At 29.3% G+C, this 17,791-nt stretch overlaps 1 protein-coding gene across 1 annotated transcript; it reads right to left on the bottom strand.

The window, feature by feature from the left end:
* Positions 1-3,459: 3,459 nt before the first annotated feature.
* Positions 3,460-7,121, bottom strand: LOC113854540 (GTPase LSG1-1-like). The gene is given in 7 exon segments (XM_027485572.1): positions 3,460-4,850; positions 4,953-5,032; positions 5,633-5,689; positions 5,952-6,045; positions 6,257-6,343; positions 6,436-6,543; positions 6,821-7,121. Coding segments are annotated over 7 exon segments (1,761 nt in total). The 5' UTR covers positions 7,024-7,121; the 3' UTR covers positions 3,460-3,718.
* Between the last annotated feature and the right edge of the window lie 10,670 nt (positions 7,122-17,791).

Raw genomic sequence — 17,791 nt, 5'->3', positions numbered from 1 at the left:
TGTAAAATCAATTTTGAGAATAAGTGAAAAAAAAAAAACACAGTTTAATCTACGACTTTTTAAAATGTACATGTTCCAAAAAATATATATACTTTTCACTTATCTTATAAAAATTATGTTTGAGGTTTGGAAGCATATTTATAAACCAACAGGTTTTTTTTGTTAGTTGTTTATGAGTTTTTAAAAATACTTTTAATCAGTAACATTGTTTTGAAAATTTTGTATTAACAAAATTTAAAAGATATGCAGATATTAAAAAAAAACAGTAAAACACATTATAATTTATTGTTTAAATATAAATATTTTTAAATAATCTTTTAAAATAAATATTTAAAAAAAGTTTTATTGTTCATAATAATAATCTTAACACGAAAAATATTGTCTCCAATAAAAAATATATATAATCTAAAAAATTATAATAACAATAATATAAATCAGTTTTTTTCTAAATCAATTTTGAGATTCATAAAATAGTAATATTTTAAAAGATTATAAAAATAAATAGAACAAATCAAAGTATATTCATTTTATTTAACTATATTTATAATAAAAATAGAAATTTCAAAAAATTTATTTCATTTAAAAACCTTAAAACAATGACCAAATTAAATTGAGTAAACATGAATCATGGCCACTTTCTCTTGAAAATTATGTATGTAGTTTATCTTTCTCAATCCACATCAATTGTAGAGGGAGTGATAGCAATAATCTATCATGTAACTTATTATCCAATGCACATTAAAAAAGCTAAAAATGCATGGTTAATGATTTATTACTATTATTTGTGATGCATTTGAATAACCTATATTTTTCAGTTGGATATGATTACAACAATTCTTTAAACTTTTTAATTAATTAATTATAGACATATTTTAGTTAACGGTTGTTTTAAAATTAGTAACATGTTTCTTTGTTACTGTTTTTAAAACAAAGCTATTTTTACAATTTATTTTTTTATAGAATTTTGTTTTTACAGGGAGAATTTTTTTTGAATATAGTATACTTGATGGAAACAATTAAAGTAATTTAAACTTTTCTATGAAAAAATGTTTTACTATGAACAAAATTTCAAAATTTATACTATTTAATTTTCTAACTAATTATTTATTTTAATAATTAATTAAATTTTATATTATAAATGAGAGTTTAATATTTAAAAAGTGAACCGTTTATAGAAATATTTTTCTTCACAATTTATCATGTATACATTCTAAGATTAAAATTAATTAAAAATATATGTAAATTATACTATTTTTTCGGTTGCAAGAATTATATTTTTAACTTACATTTTTATTAATTTTGTTTTAAAATTTAAAGATTAAATATATTAATTAAAAAAATTATTATCTTATATAAATTTTATTTTATTTTTGTAAATACTTGGTTTTATATTTATAAATTTATTTATTTTTTAGTAAATATATATCGTTACATAATTTTTTTTCATGATGTATAATGTATTTGGCTAATGATTAATTATTGTGTGTGATAAGGAATTTCCGTTTGGCACACTAAGCAGGTGGCATCATGACCACCAATTATATCATTGGTATATGTTTATAATGTTAACTTCTAAGTGTAATGGAATCCCGCGGAAGGGTCTACGTGGACCAATTACCTGCCAGATCAGCATCGTATGACCTTATCTTTAAAAAAATCCTTCAGATTTTATCAATCATTACTTTAAAAAAATTATTTGAATGCAACTTGTAAGAAAAATATATTCTAATAGAAAGTCGAAAGATTTTTCTATCTTATATATTTTGCATATAAATTAAGAATAAAATTAGAAATTTTATGATGTGTAATAAATAATTTTTTTACCAATATAATAATATTTTTTAATAAAAATATTTTTTTAATTCTTTAACTTACACACCTAATAAAAAAGAACACATTTCAAATTAGAAGAGTTTGTTATTATTAGAATTGAAAAGTGAGAAAAGAAAAATAATTAGCAAGAGAAAAAGTAAATTGTATAATAAGATAGCAATATCAAATCAAAGCTGTTTATTTGATATAATGTCCATTGTTAATATATCTTCTCCGTAATAACAAATTCCTCTAATTTAAAGTGTTATATATATATATATATATATATATATATATATAATTTTAACTCATTCAAAAATTTATATAACTATAGCTTAAATTTTGTCAATATATTTTTATTATGTTTGTGCATGGATTATAACGACAAAAAAAAATGTCAAAGTTATTGTTTTTAAATTAAAAAGATGTTATATAAACATGGTAATTAAGTCAGCAGAGGATGAATGAAGCCTTTTTTTTAATTTCCTCCTATACAGTATATTTTCCTTGCTGTTTGTCTCTCTTAGCTTTCCTATTTCATGATATTAATTTTGTTAGCCCTGTTGTAAGCGGTCAAATTAAAAATGCCCAATAGGAGACTTAATTGACCACCTTAACATGTACTTGGTTGTCAGGTGACAAAAAACTATGTCTTATTTATTGATTTTAATATTACCTAATCAATAGCTTATATAATGTTGAGATTCCGTGGTCCACGTAACACATGGGGGATTTTAGACCATTGTCTTTGTAAATTGTAAAGCTTTTAGGAGAAATCTACAAGGGAGTCTTGATAATAACAGTTGTAAGTAATGATATAAAATTTTGAAGATATTAAAACAATTCATTGACCAACTAAAATAAATAGATCGCGAGTGGTTCGAAATTTAAGTGAACCACCCAATTAATGACTCCACTTTCCGGACATAACTTGTAGGAAGAGTTTCTTCCACCTCTTAAAAATTCATGATCCAGCATTGCCATCCAAGAATGTATAGTTTTTGATTTAGACTTCCACATTCTCCAACCACTCGTCCACTCATATGTTAGTATAGTCTCATTTTTGTCATTGAAGTGATTGAATTATTTATACCTGATCCGCCTCATTTTTGTGTCAAAAATTTCCAGCTTCGCCAAGGAAATCCTCAATTTTTGCCCTTTTTAGACAAGAATCTATTTGAGCACCTACTACAACACATACTTGTTCGGACAATTTCATAAAAAATATATAATAAAGGAAATAGCATGAATTTCTGCCTTTATTAGTACTTAACTGTTTCCTTATCAGCAATTTCCTTCCATCTCTCAAATCTTAGTCAAAATTTTCTCTTCTATCCAATCCAAGGTACGAGATTTTGAACTAACCCACTCAGCAAGCAACCCCAGAAACTTATCCGGACTACACTAAACCCATATTAATAATGGCACTGATTGATTTCTTAGATGAACATGCTGTCTTCTACCAGACCAAATTTCTATTTAAAACATTCACGTCTGCGTCGCAAATGGGGTTGATTTTTCTTTTAAGAAATACGGGCCACAGAAAAACAAGGCCTCTCTAACCCATGGCGAAGCTTATATTAAGCAAAAGCAATATCGAACGCAAAAGTAATGCAGATTTGGCTCAAAACTTGGACTAACCAGATGCACAAAATCTGTTTATATCACATAGATTAATGATAGAAATAACTCATCACTGTAAATACAATATTTTTCTATTTTCTTTTCTTTTTACCCCGTTTAGGTTTTGGGGGAAAGTTCATTGGGACTGTCTACGTGTTTTAGTTCTACAACGGATCACACACAAATTAATGTGACTTATTCCATCTGAGACTAACAATGTACATACTAGGCCTAACAGATCAGGTGCTGGCTGCTGTACAAATACAAGCTTGGGTTGAACTTATTAGACCTTCACATGGTTTGGGTTTACTGGTTTCTCAAAGAATTTTGCAACCGGTATCCTGTCAGCATCATTCTTATTTCCTGCTCCCCAAGAATGATCCTTTTTAATCTGCGGCTTCTTATGGTGCTTATGAGATGCATCAGATGTCTTAATAGTAACTTTATTTGAAGGGAGTCCATTAGCCATGTCAAATGAATTGAGGTCATCTAATACATGCTCAAGATCTGGTCCAACTTCACCGTCAACATCTTTGGTACCAGACGAAAGAGAGTCTTGCAAGTTGAATGAGTCAAGTCCTGCATAACCTTCCAAAGCTAGTTCCACACTTGACATTCCAGGAGGCAATTCATAGTGAGGTAGCTTCCCATCAATGTAATCTTTCAGTATCTGACGAGCAGCTCTAGTTTCATCAGGCAGTCCACTGGAGGCAACATATCCACGAGAAGCACAATATGCTCTCAAAAGTTCAGATGCCAGAGGGGGGCGTGATTGAGGCTCATAAGGCTTAGGTTTTGGTAAACTGATCTTATAAATCTCCTCAATGACATGTCTTGGGACTTTATCAGCTACAACTTGCACAGCCTCCCTGTGTTGTGTCATCCTATTGATAGGCAACACTCCACAAGCAATCATCTCATATCTTGAGCTTGAGAAAGAGGGGAAAACTAATCCAGGACAGTCACAAAGGGTCAGTTTGTTAGAAATAATTAGTGTTTGGAAATGCTTTGTCTTCCCTGGAGTAGAGGTGACACCTGTCCGTTTTTTACCAACCAGAGCATTAATAGTTGAACTTTTGCCAACATTAGGATATCCAACAAATCCCACTACCACATTACTTGATGAGGAACTACCAGCAGCAGCATTGTCACCGAAAGATTGCACATTAGATGGCCCTGTGTCAGAGGAACTGGAATTTCTCCTCATCTGTACTATCTCTTCTGCCTCTGACTGCAACCGTGCCAGAAGCTCATCCCTGTCATATATCTTCGTGTCTGAATTATGGTTTCTCCCTGAGTCATTAGCTTCCAATGGGGACCTAAGTTTTTTACCTTCAAGAGCTGCTGAAGCAGCTTTAGCTGACCAGAAGATGTATAGAATATTATGAGCATGAAAATACTCTACCCACTTCTCTCTGCATGAAAAGGGGACAGGGAATAAGAATCTTAGCATGATGGAAAACCAAGACTGGTGATTTAATGGAATAAAATATAAACAATGTACACAAAGTTCAAACCTGACAGAAGCTGGTAAGAGATCTGCCTTATTAACCAAGAGCAATGTGCGTTTATGCTCATCAACCTCCCGTGTATATGCCTGTCACAGAAAATCAATGCAAAATAAATCATGATAAGCACTTGTAATCGGAATAATACTTCAAACAAAGAAGACAAATTTATATTCTGGCAAAAATGGTTTAAATCTATCTGCGTTGTATCCAACATCTAAATCACAAATATAGCCATGTTGATACATTTATTATATTCTTTATGTTTACTACCAACAGCATTTTAGTTATAAACTAAGCCTAAATAATATCTAATGATAGCAATGCTGTGTCTAACATCTTCTCTATATCCTCATTTGAAGGGTGTGTCATCTCACATGTTCCTTGATGTACAAAGAATTATATCAAAGGGATGAAGCTAAAACCTAATTTTCGTGATGCAAAAATTCAACCCCCCAATGTTGTTACTTTCTGTTAAATTATGTATACATTGCATAAAAGAATGTCATGTTCCACTTCATAGTTTATATTGTCTCCCTCTCTAATAATAACTCTTCCCCAATATTTGAACTTTGTTGATCTTCGCTTACATTTGTTAAAGACCTTAAGATCTGTATATTTGTCAAGTTGCTTTAACCTCACATCTAGCATTTCCTTAACGAGAATGAGAAAGAGGGGGGGGGAATTACCTCAAGATCAGGACAGCGATAGAATAGTGGGTCTCGTGAATCAACAACCATAACAAGCTGGTAAAAGAATGAGAATGAAATCAACATCTTAACATCTTAAAGAATTTATGCTCTTAAATGCAGAAAGCAAAACTAAACAAAGAGCAAATGACAGATATATAATTTGCTAAACTATGTATTCTCTTGCTAGGGATAAAAAATTATCATAAAAAGTACACTATTATCCAATGTTATTAGGCAATCATATTGAAATTTGAAACCCTTTATCAACCAAAAGGTAAACTTTTTAGGTCAAACTAGGACGACGATATCAACTTACCAAATCACTGCGCTCAACAACCCGCCAGAGCTGTCTCCAGATATCAAGATTTTTCTCAAAAGGAGTAAGGACAAGCTTCTCATTTTCCTAGAGTCTGAAACATCACCATGCTACAAATATAAATTAAAAAAATCTATAAAAAAAATATCCTCATCTTCTTTTACTTCTAACATGTCACTTTTAGAAATGGTTATAAACTATACTTGCTGGGACTTTAAGTCAAATTTCATTTTTGCAGCACATTTACGTTTTCTGTTAATTTAGATTGATAATTGATCAACTACAAGACATAATCTGAACCCAACCTTGCTAGACTGCGACGCCAAATGAGGAAAGCTTGTTTTTCATGATCATCAAGCTCCTCAACAGTCATGCCTGCACTCCATGGTGGCCTAAAGTAGAAGTAAAAAAGGACTCACTCAGACCAACCAATCAAGCAAGCAAAGAACTAATTACCCAAACAATTAAAGAAAAAAAAAATTACCTACGCGGAACACGGAGACTGCTAGCATGCAACGCCTCTTCCCTCTTCTGCTGCTTCCTCATTTCTTCAGGTGTCATGTCACTCGTGCCAGTGCCAGAGTTCGGATCCCTACACTCATCCAACAAAAACCACAAAAATTTCACTATACACAAAGTTGAAGGATAACAGGTAAACCAGTGACTATTCAATGAAAATACAATTTTTTCACGTTATCACCTCCACACACACACAATTCCTTTTTAGTAACACATGTTAGGGTAGATATCATACAACTACAAGCAAGTTATGATGCATGAAAACTTAAATTAAATTGTCCAAATAAATCGGATAATAAATATTTTTTTTTCCTTTTTTTTTCTCATAAATGGATAAAATGGAAACTTACAGATTGATAGCGCGGTGTGGTGTGGGGAAGAGAGGTTGAGGGTGCTCAGCTTGTTCGATAACGGCGTCAATGTCGCTGATCTCTGTGAAGGATTCCAGAACCTTCTTCTTGTAGAAATGACCCTTTTCCTTGCTCTGCTGAATCATTTGATTGTGCTGCTTCACCAAGGCTCTTCCTAACCCTGATTTCTGGTTTTTCCCCATTGGAGGTGGAATCGACGATAACTCGTGACCTCAACCTCCTCTGAAAGTGAAATTGAAACCCTATAATTTTCCTTCTCGATTCTCTTCGGTTTTTCTTCTACCTTTTATACGTTATTGAAGACAAGTTCATTTGTTCGTCCTTGGAAAAGTAAAATAAAATGAAATCAAACAAAACATACGCTGACGCGAGCACTGACGCAAACCCCACACGCAACTAATAATAATTGTGAACAGTGATGGTCATCCAAAAAAATTATAATCAAGTTACTTAATAATAAGGTAAATTCATTTAAATAATAGTATTTATAAAACAATTCTGGAAATGAGAATTTTTTTAAAACATATTTTTTGGAGTAATTTGTTGCCGGGTCATCACACATCTACATGGCCGATAGTAATTTTTTAATAATTTTTAAATAGTTTACCGTTCCTTACTGTCCGATACAGCTTTATACGCTAACACGTAATCGATAAATAAATAAATAATAAAAAAAAAAGTATCGGTCCTATAAATGCAATAGTAGCTACGTGTCATTACAAAATTTGTATCATCCCAACGATAGTAGTTTGAAATTATCGGTTAGGGAGAAAAATAAATACATGCTTAAGTCATAGCGATGTCAACTCTGAAATATCGACTTATTTGGTGCGATACTAGCTGAAGTATAAACATGTGGCTTCGTCGAAATGGATGCTGCAAATAGTCTTCTTCTTCCCTTTTCTCCTTCTCTCCATTCATTAACGTCGACATCAAAAAATTTATTTATTGTTGGTGTAAAATTTTTCTCATTAAGTTTTCAATTTTGCAATATTTTTAGAGAAATTCAAAGATAAATATAAAATTGTGAAATAAATTTATTTTATTTTATTTGTAAAAAAAAATGTTTCTACATGTTTTGAAATTTTATACAGGTGCCAGTGCACAATCCATTATCGTGTCTTCTGCTAGTCCATTTTCATCAGGTCCTCTGAGGTTAGTGAAAAATGGAAGTTTTATAAATATATTTTTTATATTTTATTTGAGTTCTTAAATATTTATTGCATAATATTATGTAAAAAATAAAAATTGTAATATTTGAAATTTTTTTTGGATTGAAAATTAGATTTAGAAATAGATTAAATGTTGTTATATTTAAACAGGTAGTTTAGCATTAAATTTGGAATTTTATGTATATATGTAGGTTTAATTGAGTAAATTATGTTTAACTTTGTACTTAATGTCAGTAAAAATAGATGAAATATTTATTGTAATTATTAAATAAAATATATTAATGGTATAGGATTTTTATAAAATAGTAAAATGCATAAATACTTAAAAAATGCATAATAAAACATGAATTATTATTAAAATTTATAATAAATCTTATTATTGTTTAAATTAATTAGGGGGGTAATTAAAAGGAAAAAAATGTAATGTAAAAAACTTTAAAATGTAGAATAATTTTTATTAGAAATAAACAAAATTTAAGGTAACTAGACTTTTAAAAATATTAACTAGTAAATGAAAAAATGTTACAAGTAAATTATAAATTATTAATTTTTTAATGATAAAAAATTAAAATAAAATCATTTTTAATTTGATATGAAGAGGACATTTAAATGATAATTAAAATGAAATATATATAGTTCAATTGAAATAATCAATATGTAATATCGTATATAAAATAATTATATAAATAATTTATTTCAGAATTCATAAAAATTAATAACTGAATTTTTTAAAATTAAAAACATATTATATTTAAGATATATAAGAAATATTTGGTTGTTGTAGAGTAAAATAAAATTTATATTAGTAACTTTTGTTAATAAAAATTTAATTACGTAAAATTATAATTATACATATTTTTGAAAAAATTTACAACTTGACCTCTATAATAATAAAAAACATAGTAAAAATAATTTATAAAATGTTATAGCCTTTTATATTAATATTAACATTGGTATATTGTCTGTCAATTGAATCTACTAAAAATTGTAAAATTAATCTAGTTATAACTTGATTAGTAGACAATTACAATTTTGTATGAATCTTTTTTTTAATGTTTCAAAACTTATTCCACGTTCAATTTTAATCATTTTATTATTTTTTTTAAAAGTAACACCCTCGTTACTCATGAATATTCGACCATTTCAATATACTATTATCATGAAATTAATCATCCTGTATTAACAAATTAAATACACATACAACAAATTAAATTAATAAAATTTAACAAATTAAGTACACATACAATAAATTTAACACTGTTTTTTTTTACATATACAACATTCTCCTATTTTATATAAAACTATTTTATTTTTTAACTCTTTTAATTTCCTACTTTTACGTATTTAATAATAATTTTTAATAACTACAATTTTTTAACTTCATATTAAATTTATAATAAACTACTTTTCTTTATAATATCTATTTATTTACAATATTGCATCAATCTATATTTTTTTTGCTAACAAATTTAACACAACAAATTTACGTTTAAAGTTAATTATCAAAATAAAATACAAAATAGATTTGTATATGCATTATTAAATTGTTTTAACGTTGTACCATAACAGTTTCTTTTTTTTAACACTACCTTAATCTATTTAAAAGATAAATACAAAATGTTGATAAATTTTTATTAACCTTATATCGTATTTATATAATTTACTTAAACATTTTATTTTCTATATTATTAACATATTATTTTCGTAATTTATTATGTTTATTAAATTCTTTTACATCATTTTTATATTTGTTTTCATGAATTTATAATTTTTAAATTATATTTACTAAATTTTAATGACTTTAACAAATTATTTATAGTTTATTTTTATTATTTAAACAAATTTCTATCACATTAATGCAGCTGTTGTTTAACAACTAATTAAAAAACTCAATTTCATTTAATTAACTAAAATAAAAATTATTAATTTTTAAAAAAAATAAAATTCATAAAAAATAATTTAAAACACAAATTTACAATTTAACTAACCTGAATTTTTTGTGCAGTTTTCTTCATTTCAGCTCAAAGAACGTCAACTACAATTGCGAAATTAGAATTATATATATATATATATATATATATATATATATCTTTTGAAATTGGACAAAAGAGTAAATTTAAATTAATGACCATAAGTTATTACCTAACGTGTCATGACTCCAGATGTCTCGCACTCTACCATTTGACAAATAAGCCACTAGTTGATATCGTCCATGATCAGCCAATACTCATCCAAAAGGCGTCACGTGTCATCATCCAAGTCGTTCCTTCACATAGCTCTTATTTAGAAGAGACGTCACCACGTGTCAAAGTATAAAGCTATATCAAACGATAAAAAATGATAGACTATTTAAAAATTATTAAAAAATTACTATTGGTCATGTAGGTACGACACGGGTGATGATTAGACAAAAAATTACCCCAGCCAAAAAATATGTTTTAAAAAAATCTCATTTCTAGAATTTATTTTATAAATAGTATTATTTAAATAAATTTTCCTAATAATAATCACCGTAATTAAATTTTAAAAAATAAGATATCTTATATAAGAGGTTAATTTTATTATTGTCAAGTATAAATGATTTTTTTATTTTAAAAGATGTGAGGAAATTATGTTTACTATTTAAATTTAACAGTAACACATTTATTAATTGAGAATTTTTTATTAACAAAACTTGTTATTTTTAATAATAATTAATTTAAAAAATTTACTTGTTATATATTTTAATCATTTGAGAATATATCTTTTTACGCTAATAATGATCAAAATTCTTTTATTTACTATATAAATTACTATAAATAAATCCATATTAACTACAATTATTGTCTTAAACAAAGTAACTTTAAATTAATTATTTATTACGTAAGATATTAGAAAAAATATATTGTCGAAGGGGCAAAAATTAACTAGTTATTTGTCTATTTGAGTAATGTTATTATTATAACATTATATTAACTAATAAAAATTATATTTTAAAATAATTTATTTACTTTAATTAAAAATAGTTGAAAGTTAAAAATATAATTTATTCAAAAAATTGTCATATTTTTACCGGATTGAGTAAGTAGTTAATAAAAGAAATATGTATATATAAATAAAGAATAATAACATTTAAGCTATATTTTGGTGTGCTGTTGTGAGTGTAATAAAAATATGGAGAACTTTTATTATTTTTTAATAATATTTTTTCTTTCTCTTTAGCTTTTTGATTTCATACTATAAAATTTAAAATAAAACTTCAAAATAGATTAACATGAAAATATATTATTGAAATAAGATAATAACAATAACTTATAAAAAGCTTCTTAAAAATGGGTCACAGGCTAATTGAGAAATAATGTCACTTCCTTATGTGTTGAGTTCTTTGACTATGCGTCAGAAGTCAGGCGAGTGATACATGTTACTTCTGCAATTGTTGAGCAGTCCAGATGTGCATTATACAACGCAGGTAATAACACATGTCAATTGCAAAAATGTTGCACATTTTGAAGAAACATTTTGAACTACAAATTCCACACATGTCAATTACAAAAGCGATGTGCATTTTGGAATTGACTTTTTGAGCTGCATATTCTGTTAAACCAAATTTTGATTAGTGAACGATGAATATTGAGGATTTGCTACTTTTTCATATTGAATAAGGTTTTATTTGCACAATTGTAATTTTATTTTATTTTTATTGCATTTTCTTTCTGGATCTGAAGTAGAATCGAATTGCTAATCTTGACATTGTTTTTTGTTCATTTTCTATTTTCAGGTGTATGTTAGAGGAAAATTTGTCAAAATATGTGAGAATCTTATTGTTAATTTTCTTTTAAAGATTTCATTCGTTCATTTGTGACATCTTAAGGTGTTAGATAATTTCTAGTTTTTAAGGTTTTGAATTTTACTGCACGAAATATTTTGTTTCTTCTTCTATTGCATGTTTGGTCTCTCTCGAGTTATTTTTGCCTTTTGTTTGTTTTTTTTCTTCATTTGCATATATATTGCTGAATTTTTAAGTCTATGATAAATTATAGAGATGATAATGTGTTGCTAAGTTTGTACTTGTTACTACAGCTGCAAATCAAAGCTTTGTAATATTATTTTTAGTTATATTTTAAGAAGAGATTTGCATTTTTCAAAACTTTAAAACTGAAATCAGTGAATGACGTACATCTATATTGCTTATCAACTCTGAAAGTAACATATATCACTCACCTGGTCTATGACCCATAACCGAAGAGTTTAACATGTAGGGAAGTGACATGCATCATTCAATTTTTTTCCTCACTTATCTTTTCTTTCGTGTCATCTTCTTTGTTTATCTATTTCTCATTTTTCTGTTGTTCATATCTTTTTTTTTTATTATCATATTTTTTCTTTTCCTTTTTTTTTTATCTCTCCTTCCTTCTCTTACTTTTTCTTTTCTTTTCTTTTCTTTCTCTCATGTACACATGCTTTTTTTATTTGTTTTTTATCCCTTCATTTATTTTCTCTGTTTTTTTTATTTTTCTTTATTTCTTTTTATTTACTTATTTTACTTTCTTTTTTATCTTTCTTTCCCTTCTCATTTTCTACTTTTTTTCTCTTTTTTTATATTTTTTATTTCTTCTACAACTTTTTTTTTCTTTCTTTACTCTCTCAAACATTTTTCTTTCATTATTTTACTTTATTCTTTATTTATCACTCTCTTTCTTCCCATCTTTTTTACCCTCTTTTTTTTCACTTTCCTCTCCTTTTCTCTTTAATTTTCTTTTATTTTTTCACCCTTCATGTTTCATATATCCTTTTCTATTCTCTTTCTAATTTTTTATTGCCCTCCCCTTCTCTATTCATATTTCTTTATATTTTATCTACTATCTCCTTTCTTTTTTTTTGTTTCCCTCTTCTATATTGTTATAAATAGTTAGAATAGACGTATTAGAATTAAGATTTATTTTAGTATTATAATAATGAGCTTGCCCCAATAGGATTACATATGTATCCTTAGAAATATAAGGGTCTCTACACATTGTAGAATATCTAATTCCAGCACACTAATCTTTCTCTCTCTATGCTCTTTCTCTCTTAATCTCTACATGATATCAAAGCTTTCTAGGTTCTTTCCTTGGTCGCTACCACTGCACCACCACCGCGTCACTGCTGAAAAAAAAAAAACAGCAGCTTTAGAAAAGGCCAACCATGGCTACTGTGGGGATGAAATTTTTTTTTGATGACCAGAATCTGCAGTAATTCAATGTTTACAATTTGAGTGCGGCGTTACAATGTCTGAATGTGATAGCCAGGATGTGCAGGATGCACAACACAAGGAGACTGTTACAGAGATTGTATCTCTATCCAAACTTACCAATGTTAAGCTGGATGAAGATGGTACGAACTATATGGAGTGGAAGTATTTGGTTGAGATTAGCTTGGGTGGAATGAGAAAGGATAATCATTTGACTGAAACAGCACCTGTCAATTCTAAGAATGTTGACACATGGAAGATACGGGACAAAAAGATCCTTACGTTGCTAGTAAACTCTGTTGATAGGCAAATACAAGCAATTACTACCCATTGCAAAATTGTGAAGGAGTTGTGGGATTTTTTACAATTTATTTTTGGAAAATCTGATAATTTAAATCAATTATATGCTCTATTGCAGGAAGTTTATTGACCCAAACAAAATAAGTAGAAGCTAATGGATTATTTTTTGGAGTTTAAGAAGCATACTGAGGAGATACAATCTCTTTTAGCCTGTAAAACTATTGACAAGATGATAGCGCAACAAAAGAAACTCATGGCTTTAAGTTGGCTCTCCAGACTTGATTTGGAATATGAGGTAGTTCAGTCTCAGATTCTATCAAGCAAGCAAGTTGATAATCTCATCGATGTCTTCTCCAAAGTTATGCAATCTTCCTTTGAGGAGCTCAAGAGCACTACAGAAAATGAGTCTCCTGACCACTCTGCCTTGGCAGTCCAATACGGTCACCATGGTGGTCGCAATGGTGGTAGAGGTAGTTGTGGTTGTGGGCATAGTGAAGGTCATGGTATTGTACAGTGCTACAACTATGGCGAATTTGGCCATTATCAGAATCAGTGCACTCATCCTCCGTAAAATTAGTCATTTTTCACTCACAAGGTAATTCCTGCTTCGCTAACTCAGTGTTTCAACCTGATATAGCTACTCAGGAGAAAGAAAGACGTATTGTGCGTATGAGTGATAAGAAATTTATTTAGTATACTCAATTTCAGATTTTCCAACACCCTTCTACATCCTCTACAGCCACTTTGGTTCAAAAAGGTAATCCTACTGCATATCTTTCCTTTTCTTCCAAGCGTTGGGTCATTAATTTTGGCGCAACTGATCATATGACTGGGGATTCAGGTATCCTTTTCTCTTTTTGTCTACCCAGTTCTCGTTCTTCTGTAACACTCGCTGATGATTCTACTGTTCATATTAAGGGCAGCGGGTGTACTACCTCAGTTTCAACCTTACTTTTATCCTCTGTTTTATATTTGTCTCAATTTCATTTAAATTTATTGTCCATTAGCCAAATCACTTCATCATTAAATTGCTCAGTAACATTCTTTTTTTATTCTTTTATTTTTCAGGATTTAGGGACATAGAGGGTTATTGGTAAAGGTAGGGTATCTAATGGGTTGTATCTATTGGAAGAAGAAGGACTTCCGCAAGCTTCTATTGCGTCTAGGAATGAAACAATATCTCCTTTCCAACTTCATTACCGTTTGGGTCATCCGTTTTTAGGCTTAGGAAATTATGTCCTAGTATAGAGTCTAATTTTTATTGTGAGTCATGTTAGTTTGCTAAATATCATCGTAATGTTTATTTACCTCGTTTAAATAAAAGGGCTTATGTCCTCTTTGAAATTGTTCATTCTGATGTTTAGGGCCTTTGCCCAGTTACTTCTAAATCTAGTTTTAAATATTTATTACCTTTGTGGATGATTATTCTCATGCAACATGGTTGTTTTTTATGAAGTCTAGATCTGAATTCTTTTTTATATTTTGTAATTTTTGTGCTGAAATTAAAACTTAATTTAATACTTGTGTGTGCATTCTTAGAAGTGATAATGCTAAAGAATATTTTTTTGCATCTTACACTAATTTTATGAGTAGACATGACATACTTTATTAGTCTTCTTGTATTATTACCCCACAACAAAATGGAGTAGTTAAACGTAAAAATCATCATCTTATGGAGGTAACCCGTGCTTTACTGTTTGAAATGAAAGTTCCTAAAATTTTTTGGGTTGATGTTGTTCTTACTACTGCATATTTAATTAATCGCATGCCATCATGTATCATCTGTGTTACATGGAGAGATTTCCTACTCTATACTTTTCCCATCACAATCTCTCTTTTCTTTACCTCATAAAGTTTTTGGCTATACTTGTTTTGTGTTTGATGTTCGTCCTTAGGTAACTAAACTTGATCCAAAGTCTCTTAAATGTGTGTTTTTGAGTTATTCTCGGTCATAAAAAGCTTACCGTTGTTTTTCTCCCGATCTTAGTTGTTATCTTATTTCCTCTTATGTGTCTTTCTTTGAAGGTCTTTCATTCTTTAAGTCCTCATCTTTTGAGTCCTTCTTGACTTATACTTTTGTCCAATCTAAACATCTTGTTGCACCTCTGACTTCTATTGATACAGGTTTCAAGTTCTTTGAGCGAACATACTCTCGCTGGCCAAAACAGCCTTTAGATGATGTGCCCCTCGTGGCTAATGATATTCAAGATGATACTCAACCTCGACCATTATCTCCTCAAGTGTCAATAAATCATATGTCTGACCTTGACCTTTCTATTGCTATCCAAAAAGGTAAGAGATCTTGCACATATCTTATTTCTTCTTATGTGACGTCTGCTTATTTATCCTTTACATCTAAATCCTTCATGGCTGGTGTAGATTCTCTCTTTGTTCCTAAGACCTTGCAGATGCCCTCAGTCATGATGGTTGGAGTCATGCTATGGAGGAAGAAATTTTGACTCTTGAGACGAATGATACTTGAGATTTGGTTCCTCTTCTCGAGGGCAAACAGGCTATTAGTTGTAAGTGAGTTTACACTATGAAAGTTAATCTGGATAGTTGTGTGGCTTGTTTGAAGGCATGCCTTGTTGCAAAAAGGTATGCCCAAACTTACAGTGTTGACTACACTGATATGTTCTCTTCAGTTGTTAAACTTTCATCTATTCGTATCTTCATCTCTCTTGCGGCTATGCATCATTGGCCATTATTTCAGCTAGATGTTAATAATGAATTCTTACATGGAGACTTACAGGAGGAGATGTATATCAAGCAAACACCTGGCTTTGTTGCTTGGGGGGAGCGTGAAAGAATATGTCGTTTAAAGAAGTTATTATATGGCTTGAAACAATCACCTAAAGCATGGTTTGATAGATTCAGTTACGTGATTTTGAAATTTGGATTAGTGAGGAGTGAGAGTGAGCATACAGTGTTTTATAAACAGCTAACTACGGTTATATTTTACTTGTTGTTTATGTTGATGATATTGTTATTACATGCAGCGACAAAGAAGAAATTAGCAACCTAAGAAAATTTCTTCAAACCAAGTTTCAGACAAAAGACTTAGGAATTCTAAAATACTTCTTGGGTATTGAAGTCATGTACTCCAAGCAAGGAATCTTCCTTTCATAAAAAAAAATATGTCTTAGACTTATTGACTGAGATCGGACTAAAAGGAGCTAAACCATGTGAGATACCTATGGAGCTAGAAGCTAGAAGTGAACTGACAGCAAATGGAGTTCTTTTTGCAGATCCACAGAAATACAGAAGATTAGTAGGGAAGCTAAATTACTTGACTGTCACAAGGTCGGATATTGCTTTTCCAGTGAGTGTTGTTAGCCAGTTTATGTCATTTTTGACAAATATGGGAAGCACTAATCCGCATTGTGAAGTATTTGAATAAAGCACGAGGAAAAGGAATTGTGTACAAAGATCATGTACATGCACAAATAGAGGCATTTTCTTATGCTAATTGAGCAGGATCTATGGACAGAAAATCTACTACTGGATACTATGTGTTCTTGGGAGGTAATTTAATTTCATGAAAAAATAAGAAGCAGAAAGTTGTTTTGAGATCAAGTGCAGAATCAGAATACAGGACAATGACTCAAACTACTTGTGAGTTAATGTGGTTGAAACATATGCTGGAAGAGATAAGATTTGGTAGTACTAAACCTATGCAACTTTAGTGTGACAACCAAACAGCGATACACATTGCCTCAAATCTAGTTTTTCATGAACGGACGAAACATATTGAGATAGATTATCACTTTATTTAAGAAAAAGTTCAACAGAAGCTTATATCCATATCTTATGTTAGGACAGACGACCAACTAGTAGATGTGTTTACAAAAGCTTTAAATGGAATACATAACAATTATATTTGTAATAAGTTGGACATGATTAATATCTATACTCTATCTTGAAAGGGAATGTTATAAATATTTAGAATAAACGTATTAGAATTAAAGTTTATTTTAGTATTATAATAATAGACTTGACCTAATAAGGTTACATATGTATTCTTATAAATATAAAGATATCTACACATTATAAAATATTCAATTCTAAAATACTAATCTTTCTTTCTATATGCTCTTTCTCTCTTAATCTCTACATATATCTTCTTTTCTTTGTCTCTTTCTCCATCTCCCTTTCTTTTATCCCTAGCTAAACATATTGGATAAATAAGGTGTAAAATTTGGCTATTTTTGGGACAGAAACAAAAATATGTCCGTCCTTGTTAGTATTACGATATGACCAAGTGACGTA

Source organism: Abrus precatorius, unplaced genomic scaffold (genome assembly GCF_003935025.1).
Source record: "Abrus precatorius isolate BTA unplaced genomic scaffold, Abrus_2018 Scaffold11, whole genome shotgun sequence".
Taxonomy (NCBI): Eukaryota; Viridiplantae; Streptophyta; class Magnoliopsida; order Fabales; family Fabaceae; genus Abrus; species Abrus precatorius.
This window is presented reverse-complemented; position numbering and strand designations above follow the sequence as displayed.